At 36.6% G+C, this 20,654-nt stretch overlaps 1 protein-coding gene and 1 long non-coding RNA gene across 3 annotated transcripts in view; one reads left to right on the top strand and one right to left on the bottom strand.

Annotated features, from left to right (window-relative positions):
* The window catches only part of PCDH17 (protocadherin 17), a 97,578-nt gene extending 82,769 nt beyond the window's left edge, over positions 1-14,809 (bottom strand). For both annotated transcript variants that reach the window (XM_081280368.1, XM_081280369.1), the window contains exon 1: positions 10,967-14,809. In XM_081280368.1, the coding sequence (XP_081136494.1) occupies positions 10,967-13,534 (2,568 nt within the window). In that variant the 5' untranslated portion in view covers positions 13,535-14,809. The remainder of the gene's footprint in view (positions 1-10,966) is intronic.
* Positions 13,807-16,096, top strand: LOC308641779. The gene is made up of 3 exons (XR_014020467.1): positions 13,807-13,935; positions 14,824-14,918; positions 15,813-16,096. It is a non-coding gene; the product is annotated as an uncharacterized lncRNA (long non-coding RNA).
* The last annotated feature ends 4,558 nt before the right edge of the window (positions 16,097-20,654 follow it).

Here is a 20,654-nt window from a genome sequence, read left to right as displayed (position 1 = left end):
GTAGGTATCAAAGTAATAAAATCATAATATTATATAACAACCAATAAAAAATAGATGTAATTTCAAAATAACTGTTTTTGATTTAGGTAAAATCTAACTTTATTTTAAAAATGACAGATGTATTCATACTTTATGCAGTACTATCACAAACATAAATATCTGAAAAATTATTTAATACAGACAAAATTATCAAAATAGATTACTAATTTACTAAAGCTGGATGGGACTTGAAGCTTAAGTAAATCAATATAGCATCTTAATTGCATAATTTTAGTGTTTCATTAACTATACTAATAAATGGGAAAATATATTCTATAGTCAATGCAATCATCTCTTGATATAAAAAAAATACAAGTATGCAGGTTCATGTGTGTATATATTATAATATGTGGTTGCAATTATAATATAAAGTAATTCTGTGAAAGCTTGATGTTCATAATTGAAAATCTTATTCACTTGTTTTTCTCCATTAAATTAATTTGTAACCAATAAAATCATATAAGAATTTTTTGGTAGTTATTTCAAAGGTGATGAGTATAAATTAAAATTATCAGAACATATCATTTTAAAATAAATGATTTACCAACTGGCCCTATCTATCTATCTATCTATCTATCTATCTATCTATCTCTACCTACCTACCTTAGACTTTATCCTTAGTCCATACTTCAGCTAGATAGCATTGGTGATCATTGGAAATTACCTAACTGTAGAAGTTTTGATTTCCTTGCCAAGAGTTTATATTTTCTAATGTGCCCATTATATACCAGAAACCATTAGGTGATCTCAACTCCATTGCCAAATATGAATCCTGTCTTCAAGTATTCTGCTATCTAGACTTCTTTGAGATAAAATAACTCAGTCTTACAAATAGAGAATTAAAACGCCAATCCAGAGGTTCAACAATATTCTTACTTAATATCATGTACTATCTTGCATGTGGACCAATACGAACTTCATACTAGAAATGGAGTTATGCACTGCCACCCCTGCAACAAAATGGAGGGAATGGAAAGTAGCAAGGTGTCACACCTCCTGTTATCTATCCAGTTTTAGTATCTTTATTGTCCCTCTTAAATCCTAAGTTACTTCCATGGCTTTTTACTGTTTTACAGATTATTTTGCCATACTTTTTTTTTTAACCTAATAGTTTTAAGTCATGTGTTCTGAACACTGCTAATTGGTCTTACTCCAATTTACTTTCAGTTTAACTGGACTACAGAGGAGAGTAATGGGAAATAGTATATACTCCTTTCCTGAGATGTTACATGTCAATTTTTCACCTAGGGCAAAACTCAGTGTCTGATCTGTGGATTTTTATTTCTTGAGATTTACTACAGAAACACTGACATAACCTTTAACCAGAGCAAACAGAGCCACTCTAATAAGCAGGAGACATGGAACCTACAAATGCACAAGGAACAGAAAGATCCTGGCAGGAATTAATCTACCATTTTCACACATCTGCCCAAGGGAGGTATTGTAATTGCAAAAATTTACTCTAAGACTGCTGAGACTCATAGTAATTATGTTTCTTTTTTTTTAATAGAAATAGCCACAGGTGGTAACAAATTGGGTTTTGAGATGGGGAACTGGGCATGCATTCTAACTCAAATTACTATGTAATTGTCTTGATTATAAAAAATTGTGAAAAGCCTATTGCTCAAAATCAGAAGAAAAACGTCTATTTAAAAGTAATCCTCATCTTTTTTAGTTTCTCTTCACTTAGGCACATTGCTTCATTTGTTGGTATTGGCACATCTTATAACAGGGTCAGAGTGTAGAATACACTTTTGACAGTAACCCGTAAAAATCCCAGTGAGTGGGATATTTTTTTTTAATAGGATAGTTCTCTTATTTCCATCCTTATTAACTTCAAGGGATAAATAGTAGCTTTCCTAAGAAGGTCAGGATCTGGAATAATTACTACCCATGCTTCTGCCAACAGTAAAAGTGAAAGGTTAGAGATATTTTCTTTTTCTATGAGTTGATATTACAATGTTTGCTGTTTTATACATATAAATATATATGATATTTTATACACATGTAGATAATCTCTATATATCAATAATCTTGTACCTTACTCCACACTTAGGTTTATGAAGTAATACCAAGATGTTTTCACTGATTTCTATATTAAGGCATTCCATGGATACCTTGACGAGTAAAAGTCAATGTATACCTTCAAAAATTACTTTTTTTTTAATCCAGGAATTTCTGATTTACTCAGTCAAGATTATAATATGAAATAAGGTACTGACTTGAAACAAAAACAAAAAATAATCATGAATGTAACATGACATCATACAAAGATATAATAGTAATGAAAATAAAACAAATGATCAAATATCTTGCCTTAAAGGCATGTGAAGGTAAGTTTCTATGAAATTCTTAATTCTATCATAATGAAAACAATAATAAAAATGGACAATTCATTTATCATTTTTGCATGACTTATAACTTCTCGTAATCACATTTTAATACAAAAAATTGATTTGAGATATAATTTTATAAAATAGATGAAAAAACTGTAGAAGGAAAATAGAAAACAAGAAATTTGTGTTCCCAGAAAATACAGCAACAGAATTCACCAAACTTTAGAAGATATACTGAGGGTCAAAATAAACTATTTTTAAAATTGTGAAGTTTTTATGACTAATATTTATATAATGATGTATCATTAAGAAATTATTAGATTTGAGCTAGAAAATATTTTCTTTTCAAAGCAAACTCACCTTTGATCCAAAATACTGAAAGGAAAATATTTTTGTAGTAAATTTTATGAATATTTGAAGCATATTATTTTGCAAACATCGATAAAAAGCATATACTGCTACTTTTCAAATGTGCTTAGTAATTCTTCTCATGATAAACCATAGGTGAATTGCTTTTATAAGTTCAGTTCTGCATATACAATTTGCTCTACTGTTGTGAAAGAATACCAAATAAACATCAAATATTGAGTCATAGAATAATTTCAGTATAATCTGATAAAGTATGCTATGCAAGAAATAAAATAAATTGCTTTTTGCAAACGTATTTATGGTGGGGCTTTTCTCTCTGTGATGAGAAAAAGAATGTTCTATCTTAAGGGTGAAAAGTATAATGTTAGGCTTCTTAAACTGATGGAAATGTTCATACTACAAATATAAATTTAAGAATTTTTCTAAGATATGGATTGCCAAAAGTTGATCTATAACATTTAGAAAGATATTTTAACTACTGAAACTATTTTTGTCTCCAAAAAAAAAAAAAGCCTGTTGCTTTTACATTCTTAAAAGGAAACTATTGGAATAGGATATAACCAAATTTTTACATGTATATATTTCAATTTGTGTTTTATTGAATTGGAAGACCTGGAAATTATGTATACATATAATTTTTAAAGATTCATTTAGAGATACTATGAAGATGTGTATAAATTTATGCTTAAATTATATTCTTAAATAGTTATTTCAAAAATACACATGAAATTAATGCTGTGTGTCATTCCTAGACTATATTATAAACACACACTAATAAATGCATTTGAAAGATTATGTGATATATACATACTTTCACTCAAGCATGCCACTTTAGCACAATGTGTTTGCACGATACCAATTTCAAAATTTAAAGACACTAGTTAATTTACTATGTTCTCCATAATAAAGAAAGCTGAAAAAATATATATATATAGCACCATAGTCAATGGAAGATTATTTAGTCATGTTGTAAGTTAAATCTGTTATCTGAAAGCATGTTTGAAACAATATTACAACCTTTGAGAATATAAGGTTATCATCTATATCATGTATTAATATAATTTACAAACATATAATCAATGTTTCTTAAAAATAGTAAATATCTACAAAATAATTGTGAATACACAGCTTTGAAACTTAAAATTGACTTTTAATGCTTTAGTTTTCAAACTCTACAAAGGCTGCTTTTAGCTGATAAAGACAGTAAACAAGAAACTGTCTTTTAAATTGTCACTTTAATGTGTTCTACTAATTAAAATTCAGAAATGTTACAAGTTTGAAAAGTATTAAATAATTTTTAGACAAGATATATTTCAGAACCAATCAGAGGCTTACAAAATTATATTTATCTTCACTGTGCCCACTTTTCTTAAAAGAAAAATGTGGTTCATGAGACTGTTTTTTAAATAGAAATATAAAAAAATAAAGATAATACAAGCTTTCAATATTTCAAAATGACTGAGATAAAATGCATTTATAATATCATTAAATTATTTTAATATATTCTACTCCTCTAATCAGACCAAAGTCTGTCTATGTAGATTAGTTACATATAAAGTTTCATTTATACAACCTGTATTTATCCTTTGATCACAAAGCTTGTTAACTTAAATAGTCTTTTATTGTTATGATTCATTTTCCCATAATTATGCTGTTTAACTGTCTTATTTTTTGAATAAATATATGCAAATTCACCAATCACATTCAGCAGTTATGGTAGATACTCAATGAACCATAAGAACCATTTCAGTATAATAAAAATGCCTGGAATAGTTCCAGGGCAAGGACTACAAATACCAGTAATCAGAATGTCACTAGGACCAGAGCAAACAAAAGTGTGTCACATATATATGAATAGATTCTCTGAAACACTGTCTGAAACCAATTTTTTAACCTCACTTGAAAAACTTGATGCACACAAGTAAAAGATGCCACCCACATAGCCACAATTTCGCATCTGTATTTTATTAGATTTTTTTGTGTTTTACCTTAAAAATAATGAACTTAAACTTCTGCAGTAGCAAGGAAGCAGGAGTCTGCTTCTGCTTAGTCACAGCAAGGATGTTGATGCCATTAAGGACTTCTTTATCATAGATGATTTATTTCAAGAGACCAAAGGATAGCAATACATCACTGTCAAAGCTAGTGGTGAAAGCTATGCCTAACTGTAAAATACTGTATGCCATTGAAGGAAATTCTTGTCAAAGTCTCCTTTACTAAAGTAGTTTGACAATAGATTAGTGTAGGTCTGATGAACCTTGAAAGTGTTTTGTAGGTGGGTGGCAAAAGTCACACTATCTTCAAAATGATAGGCAAACTGAACTTTATACTGTTCTGTAACAACTCTACCATCATTGGTTGAAGGAATTTAATGCAGAAAAAAAAATCTCTTCCCTAATGATTTTACTAAAAGATGACTTCAAGATAATACCCTGTGGGATTTATTAAACAGAAGTATCACTGAGGGGAATACATTCTAGAGCAGTGACTAATATCATAATTAGCAGGTGCATTTGTAAGAATTTACCCACTATTGAGTGTATTGCAAGACTTCTCAGCATCAGGGAGTTAAGTTTTACTTCCTAACTGGCATGAGCCCAACTATAGTGACTTCTTCCTTCTGTAGTTCTTTCATCATCAGGCTCACAACATACATTTTCACAACACTTCCAGCCATGCTCCAAACAATGTGAAAATTGAATGACAATAGGTTTTTTAACCTTTTTAAACCTATATAAAATCCAATCGCTGAAGGGTAGTCGTTCCTTATCTCCTCATCTCTAGGATGACTGTGTTTTATGGAATTTCAAATTTTGGAAACTTTAAAATGGTTAAATCACCAAGTTCTAACATGTTTTCAAGAAAAAATACTTTTGAAATTCTCCTTAAAAAGGAGAATTTCTTTGAACTATAAGAAATATAATAATAGGCCAATATTTTGAGTATTCACATATATCATATGGAACATATAAAGACACATATACATATAAACACATATTAAATTTTGCCAAAATATTTTTCATGTCTTCCTAAATGTATGCAGAGCCAAACTTTTTTACCACTATATATATATATCTTTATTAATTTTAGAAAACAAAATATTTCTCTTAATTTATACCTGCTATCCTTATAGATTTATTTCTGTTGCATTATATTACATAAGCAACACTAACAGAAAAAATTGAAATCTGACATTTAACAATAGTGTTAAAACATAAAATACAAACATTATATTTTATAAAGTATTAAATGCTTATCTAAAGAGTGTGAAGGGTTTCTTTTGCCTTAAAATACCTAAAATTCATGATTTTAATGGAGATAATATTTGGAATCATTTTAAGAATAAATGCTTTAACCTCATATATAAGAATTGTATTATAAAGATGCAAGTAATGTGTATTATTGTATCAATTTTATGGGAAAAATTCTCTGGAAAGTATATTTTGTGTGTTTTTATGCATGCCTTGAAAAATATAGTCAATAGTTGCTATCTCTTTAAGGAAATGTAACTTTTTTTAATAGATAAAATGTATGTTCATATAGTTACGGATTTTAAAGCATACTTTTCTGTGATCACATAGAGCTTTAAATAATATGGGGATGCCAAGAATAAAATCCCAAGTCTTTGGTACAGACTCATATGTGACAATATATATTGAAATTATAGGACTCACTCATACAACTCAAGTAAAATTAAAACTTATCTTACTCCTACACTTTTAAAAGCCTGATGAATTATTATCTTCATTAATATGACAAAATATCACCTAGCTAGAATTTTGGAAATTTCATTGAAAACTAAAAGCTAACGAATCAAGAAATTATTGCCTGATGAAGTGTTATCAACTATTATTAAAAAAATAAGATTCTTTTGTTTTTCTTTACTGAGAAATAGAGAAATGCCCATAGATTTATATCGAAGCTGAAATTTTCGCAGACACACATGTAACTATGAATAAAAGTATTAATGAATATAATGAATAATGGTACTCATTTTGAAATTTTAAAATAATTTAAAACTCTTCTCCAAAGAAACTTTAAACACTTAATGGCTGATTACATTTTAAATTAAGTTTACTACTTTATTTGTACTATTTTTAATGCATAATAAAAGAAAAATCTTTAATGACTGTGATTTGTTCCTCTGATCTAGAAATTACTCCTCATATGTTTTCAAAACATTTCAAAAGGAAAAACAGTCCAGGAATGATACACTCAAACCACCACAACCCCTATTAATAGATATTATATATAGTTTATAGAAATTAAAACATATAACTAATCAAAGGTGCCTCCTTAGAATAAAAGTTGCAGCATAATACCTGGAAAATTATAAATGACAAATGAAATTGTTCACAGTGTATATTTGTTACTAATATCATTAATATCCTATAGTATGAAGTGTGAAGGAGGTCAGGAGTTTGGGAATCATTGTAATAAGTCTCTATAGCTCAGAACCTCCTGTATTGGAGAAGTGGGAATAAGATGGGTAGTGGATAATGTTGCTATTAAAGAAAGACTTTTATTTTACCTTTCATTTGGAAATACTGAGTTTATTGTTTATACTATGATATCTAGTTCTCTACAGATCAATCTCATTTTTATATGTTTGGATGGAATCTATGTATTTACCATGTGCTTAATTCTCTTTTATTGAAAAGGTCATACATATATTTCAAAAGAATTATATCATCCTATCATAAAGGATGTTTATGAATCATTAAAATCATTAAACGTTATGAATCATTAAAATTGATCTTCGAAACACCAAAAAATATATTTCTTTAAAAATTTTATTTTAGTAAATCTTATTTTGCTGGTTCAATACATTTCCTTTTATGAAATCATGTTAAAATGACATGTAGTAGTACTTAAAAAAAAATGGAAAGAGATCTTCAAACAAAATTGGAAATCCTATCATTGAGAAGTCCCCAGCTTCCTCACCTCTTAGGAAGCCTTAATCGAAAACACCTGTTGATAAGTCACCCTAAGACATAATGAGAAATTCTTGATAAGCCAAAATTAGTAGTTATTCTTATTATTAATAATCTCCACTTGACTTTAGGTTGCATATTATCACATGAAGTAATGCACATGGAAATTGCTCCTATGGAAAAGATTTTACAAATTTGTGTAACTATCTATCTGCCTTTCCCATCATAAAATCTTTGATCTTATGCTTCAAAATCAGTCTTGCAGTTTTAAAATGAACAAATTATTTAACTATTAACTATGTTTGGTATAATTGACACTACTGTGGGTAATTTTAATCTATTAAAATCTATTGTTTAAACACTATATAGGTTGCTTTAATTTATTCAAGGAACTTGATAAAAACCTAAAGTAAAATTCTGTCTCACAAACTCTTGTTTCTATACAGGTTACATGATTATTCTAGATCCACATTCAGTAAAAGCACTCTTGTGCATAAGAAAAACCTGCAGACATTAAAATTTACATCTTAGATGCTATGAAACACACACAAATGCTTTGATGCTTAAATAAATCTTAACTTTTGCTGTAACATGAGCCTTAGCTGTAACATGAACCTTATAAGTCACAAAGTTCTTAAATTTTCTGTCATCACATTGTACAAGGGTACTGAAACACACTTATAAAATTCTTTCCAATTCATTTGGTAGAATTATATTCTGAAACTTCTAAGCAGCCTGCAAAACGCTAGAACAAAAAGATGAACCACACCTAGTAGCTGTGAGTACAAGTGAACTTTGTGGATTCAAAGTCTACCTTCAGAAATACACATGAAATTAATGCTATGTTTCCTTCCTGGGCTATATTATGTACACACTGTAATAAATGCATTTGAAACAAGATTATGTTATACCAATGTGCTTTCACTCAAGCATGCCACTTTAGCACAATGTGTTTGCAGGATACCAGTTTCACAATTTAAAAAGACACTAGTTAATTTACTATGTTCTCCATAATAAGTATTGAGATAAAACTGATACGTTTAAAAATACATAAATATATTAGGAATTTACAAAGAATCCCTTAGAAGACTGCAAAAATTCAATACAACAAAAAGCTATTTTAACAGTTGATGCTAAGAATATTTTCAGGACATAAACAATATGGGAATTTAATTTACTTTGAAAAAATCAAACTTTGTGTCTTTGGCATGGGTTAAGATTCTAAAGGAGACTATCAATACAGTTTGCCTTTTGTTTTTTGCTTAAATTGTATATTTGTGTGTGTGTTTGCAATTTTGACTTTTTAATGTTAATGAGAAGAATTATCATCATTATCACTCTTAAGCAGTGATCAGCTTCAAGGACAGCATGTTGTAAATACAGCACAGACATCACTGTCTCTTAAAAACTTCTGGATATTTTAATCAAACATTGTTCCCCACTAGTCTCACCAAGAAATCAGACTTGCTGAGAATTCAATTTGCACCAATTACTTTTTTGTTGTTAGAAACTAAATGGAAATTCAACTTATAGCAATTGAAGTGAAGGATTAAGCATTAACCCTTTGTGACATCTTTGCATTGTTAATGGTATAACTATAAGAAATGTTACAATAGACATGTATTTATAAAATAACTGCAATAGATTCTAATATATATTTTAGAACTGGAGTATAGTTCAGTGGTTGATTGCTTGCCTCCCATGTGCCCTGAATTTGACGCCCAGTGCTGCAAAAAATACCTATACACATATATACATTTCAGCATTATCTTCCCCATTAGAAATATTATCAATATACCAATTTTACAGTCACAGAAAGACTTGCACAGAAACCACATTTTTAAAATGGGAAATTCCTTTTAGGTTTATATAGAACTCCCCCAAATCATGATTACTGATATAGAGTTAACACTATAAACGTAGGATTTAATACTATAATTGATACATTAGTATTAAACAATATCAAGAATAAGGGTTTGTTTTACCAAGATATTGTGCTATTATAGGAAAATGTTTTGCTGAAAATTAGCATGTGGAACACTTATTATGTGAAAGAATAGGATTATTAAATTTTGATGTTCAATTTTAAAATAAAAACATTACTGAGTCAAGTGTCATTAAAAATTATTTGCTTTTCAAAGCATAGTAATATGAACAAATTATTTTTCATTTACCTTGCACTAATTTTCCTCCCAAAGTGTCACTTTTAGTTAAGCTCAATTTTAAACTTCAAGCACTGCTCTTCCAGAGTAATTTGTAATAACACACATTCATAATGAACAAAAATTAAGATTTTCTGAGACACAACTCAATGTGAATAAAAGAAAACTAGACAGAGTGGTCATAATACAGCCACCTTTTTAAAGAATCTGTATCTATGCTTTGTCAGTCATTTAGTTTTTGTCATATATTAGTAGATTTGAATCATACTAAATAATATATAATAAACATCACTTAGAAATACTGAAAATCACACTATGTAAACTAAATGCAACCTAAAATCCAGTGCAACTTTGCCTTCCATTTTCATTAGCACAAAATGATTCTGTGACTCTCTTGCATAATGATCCTGTGACTCTATTCATTCCTCAGTGACTTCAAAAAACATCAGAAAAAAACACAGGATACAACAAATTTTAAGTTTTTCCTAGATATTTACAGGTCACTACCCCCAGACTGGATTTATTCAAACTTTTGGAATAACTTCAAGTGTTTAACTCACAATTCAAAAGCATAAGTTACACTAATGCATTATGCTGCAGCTTCATCTGAAGAATAAATGAGATCTGTGTCCTTTAAAGCACTTTTTAACTTTTTGGGGAGTGGTGACTTAATCAAATTGAATCAAGCTCTAGAATTCTAACTAGTTTCTATTCTGTAATTTTAGAAGCTAATATTTAGATATAATTACCTTTCATTTTAGCATCAAAAATTTTAAAATGAATTAAAGTCTTGAATTCCTGTTTCAAAAAGTAATGTAGACTAACAAATAAAGTAAAATGAACTAGGACTACTGTACACTGCTAACATTTTGAAATCTACAAAAATAAACTTTAAAAAAGCAACAGAATTAAGACATTTACATCTTACAGATTTCAGACTATTATATGTGAAGGTTTATGTGTAAAATCTGATGTACACACAGTGTTAAAGTTTAAACCATTTTCAGTTTTAAAATTCCCCTCACTGCTGCTGGCAGCATGGCTTGTCCCGTTCTAAAGGTTTCAGGACAGCTCCAACACCAGCAATAAAGTGAATTCAGTCCCAGTTACCCTAAAAGTCTCCTACCTGAATTATGGACATCCGAGTGGCAGGGGTCTCGCTCGCGTTAGTCCCTTGTCCTGTGAAGCTGGTGTGGCAGCCTGCGTGCCCCTGAGGGACAGTTAGGTTGTTGGAGGCTGGTTTGAGATACATCACCTCTGACCGGGGCGAGCTGAGGGGCAGGCGGGTTTGGTAGTCGAAGTACATGGGGGAAGTGGCCAGGGAGGGACTGCTCACCACGTTCATGACGTTCATGGCGTTCCTCTCTTCCACCTCGCTCTGCACCAGCATGATATCATTTTTGTTGATCTTCTTCTTCTTGCCCTTGCCCCCGCCCAGCTGAGGGTGGCTGTATTCGGCGATGCGGCAGTTGTAAGTGCGGATCTCCTTGTTCTCGCGCTTGCACTTGACAGCTATGGTGATCATGGCCGCTAGGAGGATGATGGAGATAGTGCTCAGAGTCACAATAAGCGGCAGAGACATGTCCCAGTGGTGTTGTTCGCCATTCACCCGGGGTACCCCTTCTGGCAGGGAACCGCTCACCGACCGGATAATGAGCTTGGCCACAGCGGACAAGGTGGGCTTGCCATGGTCTGTCACCTTCACCACCAGTTCCACCACGGGTGTCACGTCCTCCCAGAAAGGGTGCAGCGTGCGAATCTCGCCGCTGGATGGATCAATCTCAAACAGGTGGTCATCATTGCCATCCACAATCTCGTACGTGAGGCGCCCGCTCTCGCCAAAGTCGCTGTCTAAGGCGCGCACGGTGCTTACCAGGTAGCCCAGGCCAGCGTTGCGCGGGACCTGAAGCTCAGCGGTGTCGTTCTGCAGCGTGGGCAGCACGATCACTGGCGCGTTGTCATTCACGTCTAACACTGTCACTCTCACCGTGGCATTACTCTCCAAGTGCGAGGGTGCTCCAGAGTCCTTAGCAAGCACCTTGAACTCAAAAGCCTTGGTCTGCTCGTAATTAAAGGACCGCAGGGCATATATGGCCCCGTTGGTGGGGTTCACAGACACATAGGTGTAGATCGACACGTCGCCGATGTGCGAGGGCAGAATGGAATAGGACACTGTGCCGTTTTGGCCCAGGTCGGGATCCTGGGCGAGCACGGAACCCAGGTACTCTCCTGGAATGTTGTTCTCATGCACTTGCAGCACGTAGAGCCCTTTGGTGAAACGAGGAGGGTTGTCATTCTCATCCAGAATCTTGACCGCGAACGATTTGGTGGAGTTGAGTGGAGGTGAGCCTCCGTCCCTCGCCACGATTGTCACATTGTACTCATCCTGTGTCTCTCGGTCTAGCGGGCGGTCAGTCACCACGGTGTAGAAGTTATCATAGTTCTCCTCAAGCTTGAAGGGAACAGAACCCCCGGGACCGCCTAGGCCGCCACCACCGCCTGTCCCTCCTCCACCTAGGACTCGACATTGCAGCTGCCCGTTTTTGCCCGAGTCTCGGTCAGTGACCCGCACCAGGGCGATGACTGTGCCGGGCGGGGCGGCCTCGCTCAGCGCCCCCTGGCGCACCGAGACGAAACCAATGGACGGCGCGTTGTCATTGCGGTCGATGAGCTTGACCGTGACCTTGCAGTGGGCCGGGATTGGGTTAGGTCCCAAGTCTCTGGCCTGTACGTCTATCTCCAGCATCCCATTCTCTTCATAATCCAGGTTGCCCTTAACACGAATAAGGCCGGTCTTCGGATCTATGGAGAAGAGCTCCCGCACGCGGTCGGGCACGTAGCTGCTGAAGGAGTAGAGCACTTCACCATTGGGACCCTCATCAGCGTCGGTGGCGTTCAGATCTATGACTACGGTGCCCAGCGGGGCGTTCTCGGGCAGTTCTACCAAGTAGGAGGGCGCCTCGAAGACCGGGCTGTTGTCGTTAGAGTCTATCACCTTCACATTGATCTGCACCGTAGCAGATCGTGGAGGCTCGCCTCCATCCAGGGCAGTCAGAACAAGTGTATGGTGGTTCTGTTGTTCACGGTCCAACGCCTTCTGTATGACTAGCTCTGGGAACTTGGTGCCGTCGCCGCGGGACTTGACGTCCAGTGCAAAGAGACCGTGGTCATCGCGCGTGAGCAGATAGGTGCGGAGCCCATTCTCGCCCGCGTCCGGGTCATGTGCGCTGGTAAGGGGAAAGCGGGTTCCCGGGGCCGCGTTTTCGGAGATGTCCATTTCGATCTGATCTGAGGGGAAAGAAGGAGCGTTGTCGTTGATGTCCTGGATCTCTACCTTAATCATACAGATTTCCTTGTCGTTGGCGAACACCTCGAGGGACAGCTGACACTTGGCATTGTGGCGACACAAGGACTCACGGTCGATTCGCTGTTTGGTGTAAAGCAGCCCACTATCGGCGTCCACGTCTAGCAGGTGCGGTGCCGAGTTCTCCAGCACCCGGTAACTGCCCGACTTGCCTCGCCCGCCGCTGCCACCGCGTTCAGCGGGCGGAAGCCCTGGCTGCAGTCTAGCATCTTTGCCGATGTTGCCGATCACGGTGCCGGCCCCCTGTTCCTCAGGCACTGAGTAGTTGAGGTTTTTGAGAGTCAGGGCAGGGGCCCATAGAAGGAAGCAGCAACAGATGGAAAGGTACATCCCAGACCGGTGGGGTGGGGGCAGAAGCAGCCGGACTGGAGGGGCAAGCCTGTGGGTGCGCGCCAGCCTGGGGCCCGGGAGGAGGGCGCGCGCGCGACGCGAGCCACAAGTCTGTAGGTCCTTCCTTCCTTCCGCACCCGGGCTGCGGCAGCAGGCAGTCTCTCCTTATTCCGCTCAAGTTCCCCGAACCTGTTGATCTACAGCATCCGCACTGGGGGAGAAGCAGCGGCGCAGCGGAGCTGCAGCGGCTTGGAGCAAGGCGGCGGCTCCCTGCGGCTGAGGGCGAGCCCGGGGCTTTGTCTCTCCCGCCTGGACTTCAGGAGGCTCAAACTTGAGCGATGAGGCCGGCGATAAGAAGGAAATCGAGTCTGGGAGGGATGATAAAGAGCTAAAGAAAATCGGTAGGTTTTCCTGGCTCCCGCTAGGGCGCTGCAAATCCACTCCAGCCGGTAGCCTACAGAATACTCTTCACATCGGGTGGGGGAGGGTTCGGGGAGGTGTGTCTCCAGGCAGATCGGAAAGTGAAATCCTTACTTGTTACTCGTCTCCCGTGATGAAATTGATGGGAATGAGGAGCACGAACAGAGAGTCACAGATATATTTTTTTGAAGCTTCGTCGGCGCACTGTGAAATGTCTGCTTGCTGCGCAGGCTGGTCTGTTTTCAGGCAGTGTTTTGCTGCATTTAGAGATCTAATCTTGCTTTGCTGGCTGAGGCAACAGCGGCGGCGGACTGCATCTCCCAGCCAAGCGTATTTTTTTTTTTTCTCTCTCCTTTCCGAGCAGCCAAAGGGAGGGGAGGAAATGCAGCACATAGAACTAGTGTCCCGATTTGTAGTTTCCTCCCCCTACCAGGCTCCTCCCTCTCTTCCTCGGAAAAGGCTCTCCCCCGAAATCAAGAAAGCCACAGCTTGATCAGCATTTGCGGTGTGAGTCTATTGGGAGGGGAAATATATAGATATATCTCCGCCTCTGGTCGTGGAACACACTCTGGTATCTACGCGAAGCCAGTAGCCGCCACTACCATCCCATTCTCTTCCTGTGAGCAAGGACTTCTCTCCATGCAGTTTAATTCCAGTTTGCTTTCCTTCCCAGGCAAAAGGAAATCAACAGGCAACTCATGGTTGGACGTGCAGATTTGAAGGGGGAGGGGGGAGGCCGAATAAAAAGGAAGGGGGAGCCACCCTCCCAGTCCTCCAACACACACTCTCCCTGTCTCTCGCTAGAAGGGAAACAGTCTCTGCATTCACAGGGCTGGGCTGTCAAGTGCCTCTCTTTTCTTTCTATTCAGCACCTCCTTCCAATGGCCCAGTCTCCCAGTCCTCTTCATCTAGAAAAGAAAACCTTGGCGAAGAATAAAAGTGGTGAATATTTGAAGAGATTAAGGTGCGGGTCTTTTCTCTTTTCCTAAAAATAAAAAAAAAAAATAATAGTAGGAGGAAAGGGCTAGATGAAAGAAACACATCAAGGTTTGGCGTGATGCATTCTGCAGTCTCGCTATCACGTAGTCTCTCTGGGTGACTCGGGAGGGCAGGGGGTGAGAAGCTGCGGGCCGCGGCGGTCCTGCCAGAGGAGCCCACCCCGGGAAGCTACCTCCAAGGGGAGGTTAGGCAAAGGTTTGTCTACACATTATTTCGGGTTCTCGAGACGCCTCGATATACGGTAATGACACATCTAGAAATGCAGGTGTTCTGATCTGCCGGATGAGTCAGAAGCAGCGGAACGAATCGTATTCACTCTCGCCTCATGGTCCTCCCTTCACAGACATTAGTTGCGGCTTCTTCCTACCGCTTTCTCTGACTCACTCTACAGAAAGAAAAACCAGATTCATGTTTCGGAGGGAAAAAAAAAAAAAAAAAAACAAAAAAACAACGAGAGAAAGGGAGTGGGGGAGGAAGGTGATGCTGAATCCAGGAGCACTTTTACTCTACCTCTTTCTGCCGGAGTCCGAGGTTCTGGAAAACAAGTCGTCTGCTTTGCTAGGTGTATTTATTTTATTTTGTTTTGTTTTGTTTTATTAAAAAATGCTTTATCTCGGTTAGGCGTGAGACACCCCCAAATCTTTCAGAGTCTTAAGAGGGAAAAAATCACGTTTCCAGAGATTATTCTCAGCTTAGCCCCGTATCATAGTTCAAGATTTTCCTCTCAATATTCTCTATTCAAAGTCCAGCATCGGTGTGCATAGCTAATTGTGCAGTCTGTTGTGGAGGGCTTTTATTTTTATTTTTAAATTCTTCCTTTTCTGTCACGGGTGGTCTCTTTCAATCTCTTGCCCATCAGGATCACCCCAAAGCCTGAGAAAGACGTGCGGATTTCAAAGCAAATAAATCCATCCCCGCAAGCAAAGCAACGGAGGAAATGAAAGGTGAAAATTCAATTCAACAGTTGGAGTAGCGTCTCCCCAGCCGCCCTCCGCCGCTGCCGCATCCGCCGGGCTCGCAGTCCCTGTTCTCTCCCTAGCGTCTCTTGCTGACTGACTCTATTCACCTCACGCCGCCGCTTAAACATTGATACTGATTCCCTGCCAGCCAATCCGCGTGAGGAGCAAGGCCCTGCCTCCTCGGCCCACGCCCAATAGGAGGCGGAGAAGAGGCCGGCGGGGGCGGGGCCAGGAGCCCCAGTGCTTTAGAGTCATTGATTAGATCAGTTAGATGGGAAACCAATGCTGCCAGCCGAGCCAGCTATACGCTTTAGCGGCGGCGCCCAGGGCCTCGCTGCCGGGTCTCCCGGGTCTTTAACTACCGGGAGAAGCTCCTCCACTGTTTTCCTCCGGAAAAGAGAATTTTAAAAAAAGTATGATATCAATTTGATTTTTTTGTTGTTGTTGTTCTGCATACACTGGAATGAGAATCACAGCATGCTTTCCAGAATAAGGTAGCTGCGGTCTTCTAATGGATTTCTGTACACACACATACACACAAGCTTTCATCTCACACACACCCATGCCAGGGAGATGCAGATTTCCTGACTCCAGGTGGACCCATCAGAATGAGGTGCGGAGGGGTGTGTGTGTGTGTGTGTGTGTGTGTGTGTGTGTGTGTGTGAGAGAGAGAGAGAGAGAGAGAGAGAGAGAGAGAGAGAGAGAGAGAGAGAGAATGTGTTTCTGACGGGCTCGACACGTATTTCAGTGAGTGTATGTGTGAATTCGAGGGTGCTCTCGAGCCAGCTTCTGCCGGCGCTGGAGCAAACACGCCCAGAGCAACAGCAATCAATGTGTAACTTTTTTCATCCTTAGAGAAAAATCAGCTGTCCCCAGGCTCCCATGCAAGTAAAGTCCCTTGATTATGAAAGTGTTTCAGAAGAAAAGCAGACGCCAGTTGAAAGAGGCCGTGTGTCCTTAGAGGAAAACAATCTCTCTTCTGAGGAGAAAGTCTCTGTCTAAACAAGCATTCTAGCTTATTAAAACTAAAACCTGGCTAAATAATACTTGGAGTTATCCTCCTTCCATCTCAAGGTTCAAGGCAATTAAATGCCCCCACAGCACATAATAGTTCTAGCGTTTTGTTCATCTCCATCCTTGTTTTTTAAAGTTCCACAAGGCAATTGAATTTTATCTTTTTAATTCCAAATAACCATTGATAACAACATTTGCCATGCCAAAGTCCTATGCATAGAAGCTAAATTGTAAAAAATATGAAGGTAGATCCAATCAATCTTTTAAGACTTCTGTTTTATAAGTCCTCTCTCTCTCTCTCTCTCTCTCTCTCTCTCTCTCTCTCTCTCTCTCTCTCTCACACACACACACACACACACACACACACACACTCCAAATTCTTCCCCAATTTTAGAATCTCAAAGGTTCTTTTCTCCTAAAAGATTATCAAAAACAACCACAAGTGAAGACTGGATTGTTCCTGATCCATTCTGGGAAAGAGTTTAGGCAAAAAAGAAAACTGAAGTATTGAAATAGAAAAGGTGAGTGTTTTGATTGCTAGAGTATTGATTGCAATTCATAAATACTGAAGTTAAGTTGCCATTTATAAATTGTGAATGACTAACATACAGATCTGTAACATGAATCATTCAGGATTCAAAGAAAATCAAATCCAGACCAATTACTATAAAGTTCTGAAGATTTTTGTTGGGATAATTGCTTAAAGATTCAGGTGAAGGAGCTATTTATTTCCCCGAGGCTTCAATGAGATAACTTATAGTCAGAATGTGCAGTCTGATTTGTATCCAAATTTACCACTCCTATAGGAAACTCTAACAGTTTAAAAAGTCAAAGATAGACCTTCAAATCCTAAAATGTCTTTGCCTTTTCAAAATAGACAGTTTTTCAGATATTTACTGTTGATGAATAGAGTCATAGAAGCTCCTAGAAATTTTCGGTTCTTTGAGTGGGTGCTTAAGCACACTGACAAGTGAAACTATAGCTTTGTATCTCTTTGGGATTAGTACCTCTGTTTAACTCATGTACTTTGGGAGTTGAGTCTTTGAGTCTTCAAAAGCAGCAGCTAACAAATAAAAACTAATGATTACACATTCATTTATTAATAACTACTTTTTTATATGACAAATGTAAAGTGTTTTGCATTACATACTAATTCAGGGAAAGTCATAAAATATCCTTACTTAAAAATTTACCATCATGCAAAAATTAAAGAAAAAAATAATTCCAAGAAAGGGTATTATTTAAAAAAAAAACAAAACTGTTTTTATGAGTGTATTATAGTAATACATAATGGAGTTCATTTTTTCATATTCATAAATGATTACATAGTTTGTTCCTCTTATTATGGTTTATTGATTAGCCTTAATTGGATGTGATTTTGTGCAGCTGGGGAATACTAGAAATACAATGTCTAAAAAGAGAGCCAGTGATTTGAAAATGTATCCTTAAAGACAAAAATTTGCTGAAAACCCCTCCAGAGTAATTATGTCACACCTCCCCCTAGTGTATGGAAAAAGAACCACCACACTAACAGTGAATACCACAGGGCATCTGCCAAAGGAGAGCCAAAGAGATATATAGCAAATATATTTTACTTATGTTAAAGCATTGGATTTTATTGTTGAAGACTGTTATGTACCCAAAGTAATTAATTTTTATCTTTATGTTCCACACTTATTTTATTTTTTAAGGAAATGAAATCAACTGATATCTCACTTCCAATTTTCCAATTACTTGCTTGTCTTTAAACAGATATGATAATCATGATTAATTTTTAATCATCTTCTTTCTATATGCTATCTTTTTCCACAGATAGATTTTATGTCTACAAATAGTAATTTGAGATGGTGTTTTAAACTATGCTTAAAATATTAAACTCAAATGAAAAAGAAAAAGATGATATACATATATCATCAGAAATATTCTTGATTTTGATACCATAGATTGATTTCTGTACCGTGGAAGACTAGACCTGTGGTATAGAGTTCAGGAATCTAGAGGATTGTAGTGTTGTGCCCATGTTATAACATTCTGTAATTTATCCTGCTTGCTGTTATCTTGAATTCAATAAAATACGGCTCTTAGGAGACATTTCTGATGTGGATGTTTTCAACACAGCCACTATTTATATAAAAGAAAATGCTCCATCCTTATTCCCTTTCTTATAATATTTTTACCATCATTTCACTAACTGGTTTCATACATTTTTATTTATGAACAAAGAACCTTCAAAAATAAATTTAAAAGCTAAATAATACATATGAGAAGTATCAAAGTCTCCATGACACATTTAAATACCCCAAAGTACTAGTATTACATTCATAGCTAATTTTTCTACTTGCTGTTTTCTTTTAGAGATATTTGTGACCCAGTTCAAAAAACACAGTCATTGATAATTTGCTGGCTTTTAATGAAAGCTTTACTTTTTAACAAATGAGAAATTCACACTAACATGACAATTGCTAAAACCTATCATTTTCCCTTAATAAGCATAAGTTATAATAAGCAATTCAAATGAACTATAATTTTTAAAGTTCAGGAGAAATATTTTCTAATTTCAAAAAAATTTTGAGAACTCAATTTCTTCTACATAACAAACATTTAAGTATAAAGTCTCTCTCTAAATAGAGTATATAAAATCAAATATTAAGCATTTTCTATTTTTATTAAAACCATGAAATTTTGCCATTACAAAACATATTCAATTCAGGAAATATTATATTTGCATTTTCTCTCATATTATGTATATTTTATGATGTTTTAAAATATGACCGTATGATTCAAAAGAATGTGCCTTCTTTTTTAGTATGTAAATATTACCAGTGAAAAATTAAAGTTACAATATTAACCCAACAAAGACATGCAAGTTTTATCTTTAAGGAATTAATTTGCAATTCACACAATAAGTGAACTAAATTTACAACTTGTACCTTTATTATTTCTATACATTTCTAAGTTAGTAAGTCAGAAGGATACAGATTAGATTAGATTGTGTAAAGTGTATCTCTTGAGACGTTTCAAACGGTATAGTTATATTCTCTCCCTATCTGTCAGCTAGAAATGAAGAGTTCAATTAATTAACCTCAAGCCTCCTGCCCCATAAGAAGTTGCGTGCTCGCGCCCCCTTGTGGTCACTTTGACAATACAGACATTCAGGTATTTGGGAAATTCTACTCAGAAAAATTAGGTTCGCTTAATCTTTGCATGTACATTTTAAAACAAATGAAAAGCTTACGAATGAAATAGTTAATTTATAGATGTGACTGCTATATAGTTAATGTGGTTGATGTTAGGAACAAAAATATGTCATGATTTTATGCACAGTGCAGTAATACCATTATTTTTTGTAGTTAGGCAAGTTAGGACAATGTTGAAGCTGAGAGCCCATCCCTTAGAGGGCACCCGGGAAATTCGATTCAGTAGGTGGCACTCTTTCCTCAGAGTCAGTTTTATAATGATGGCCTGAAAAGATGTTTCAAAAAGCTGTGTCACAGGAGGTCCTGCCTTTCAGGTGAAGCAAAATCCAAAAGCTTATGATCACTTATGGTTATAACAAGACAAGCATTTCTTTCCATTATTCTAAGGCATTTAAATAGCCAGTTATATAGCTATCACACAGAGATCAATGAGAAGAATATGCGAGAAGTATGCTGAGCTCTTCAGAAAACAAATAAGTACTCTATGAATCCTCTGCATTTTAATTATCATCATAATCGTTAACCCTCCCA

Source organism: Spermophilus citellus (assembly GCF_964194105.1).
Source record: "Spermophilus citellus genome assembly, chromosome: 1".
NCBI classification, from domain to species: Eukaryota; Metazoa; Chordata; class Mammalia; order Rodentia; family Sciuridae; genus Spermophilus; species Spermophilus citellus.
This window is presented reverse-complemented; position numbering and strand designations above follow the sequence as displayed.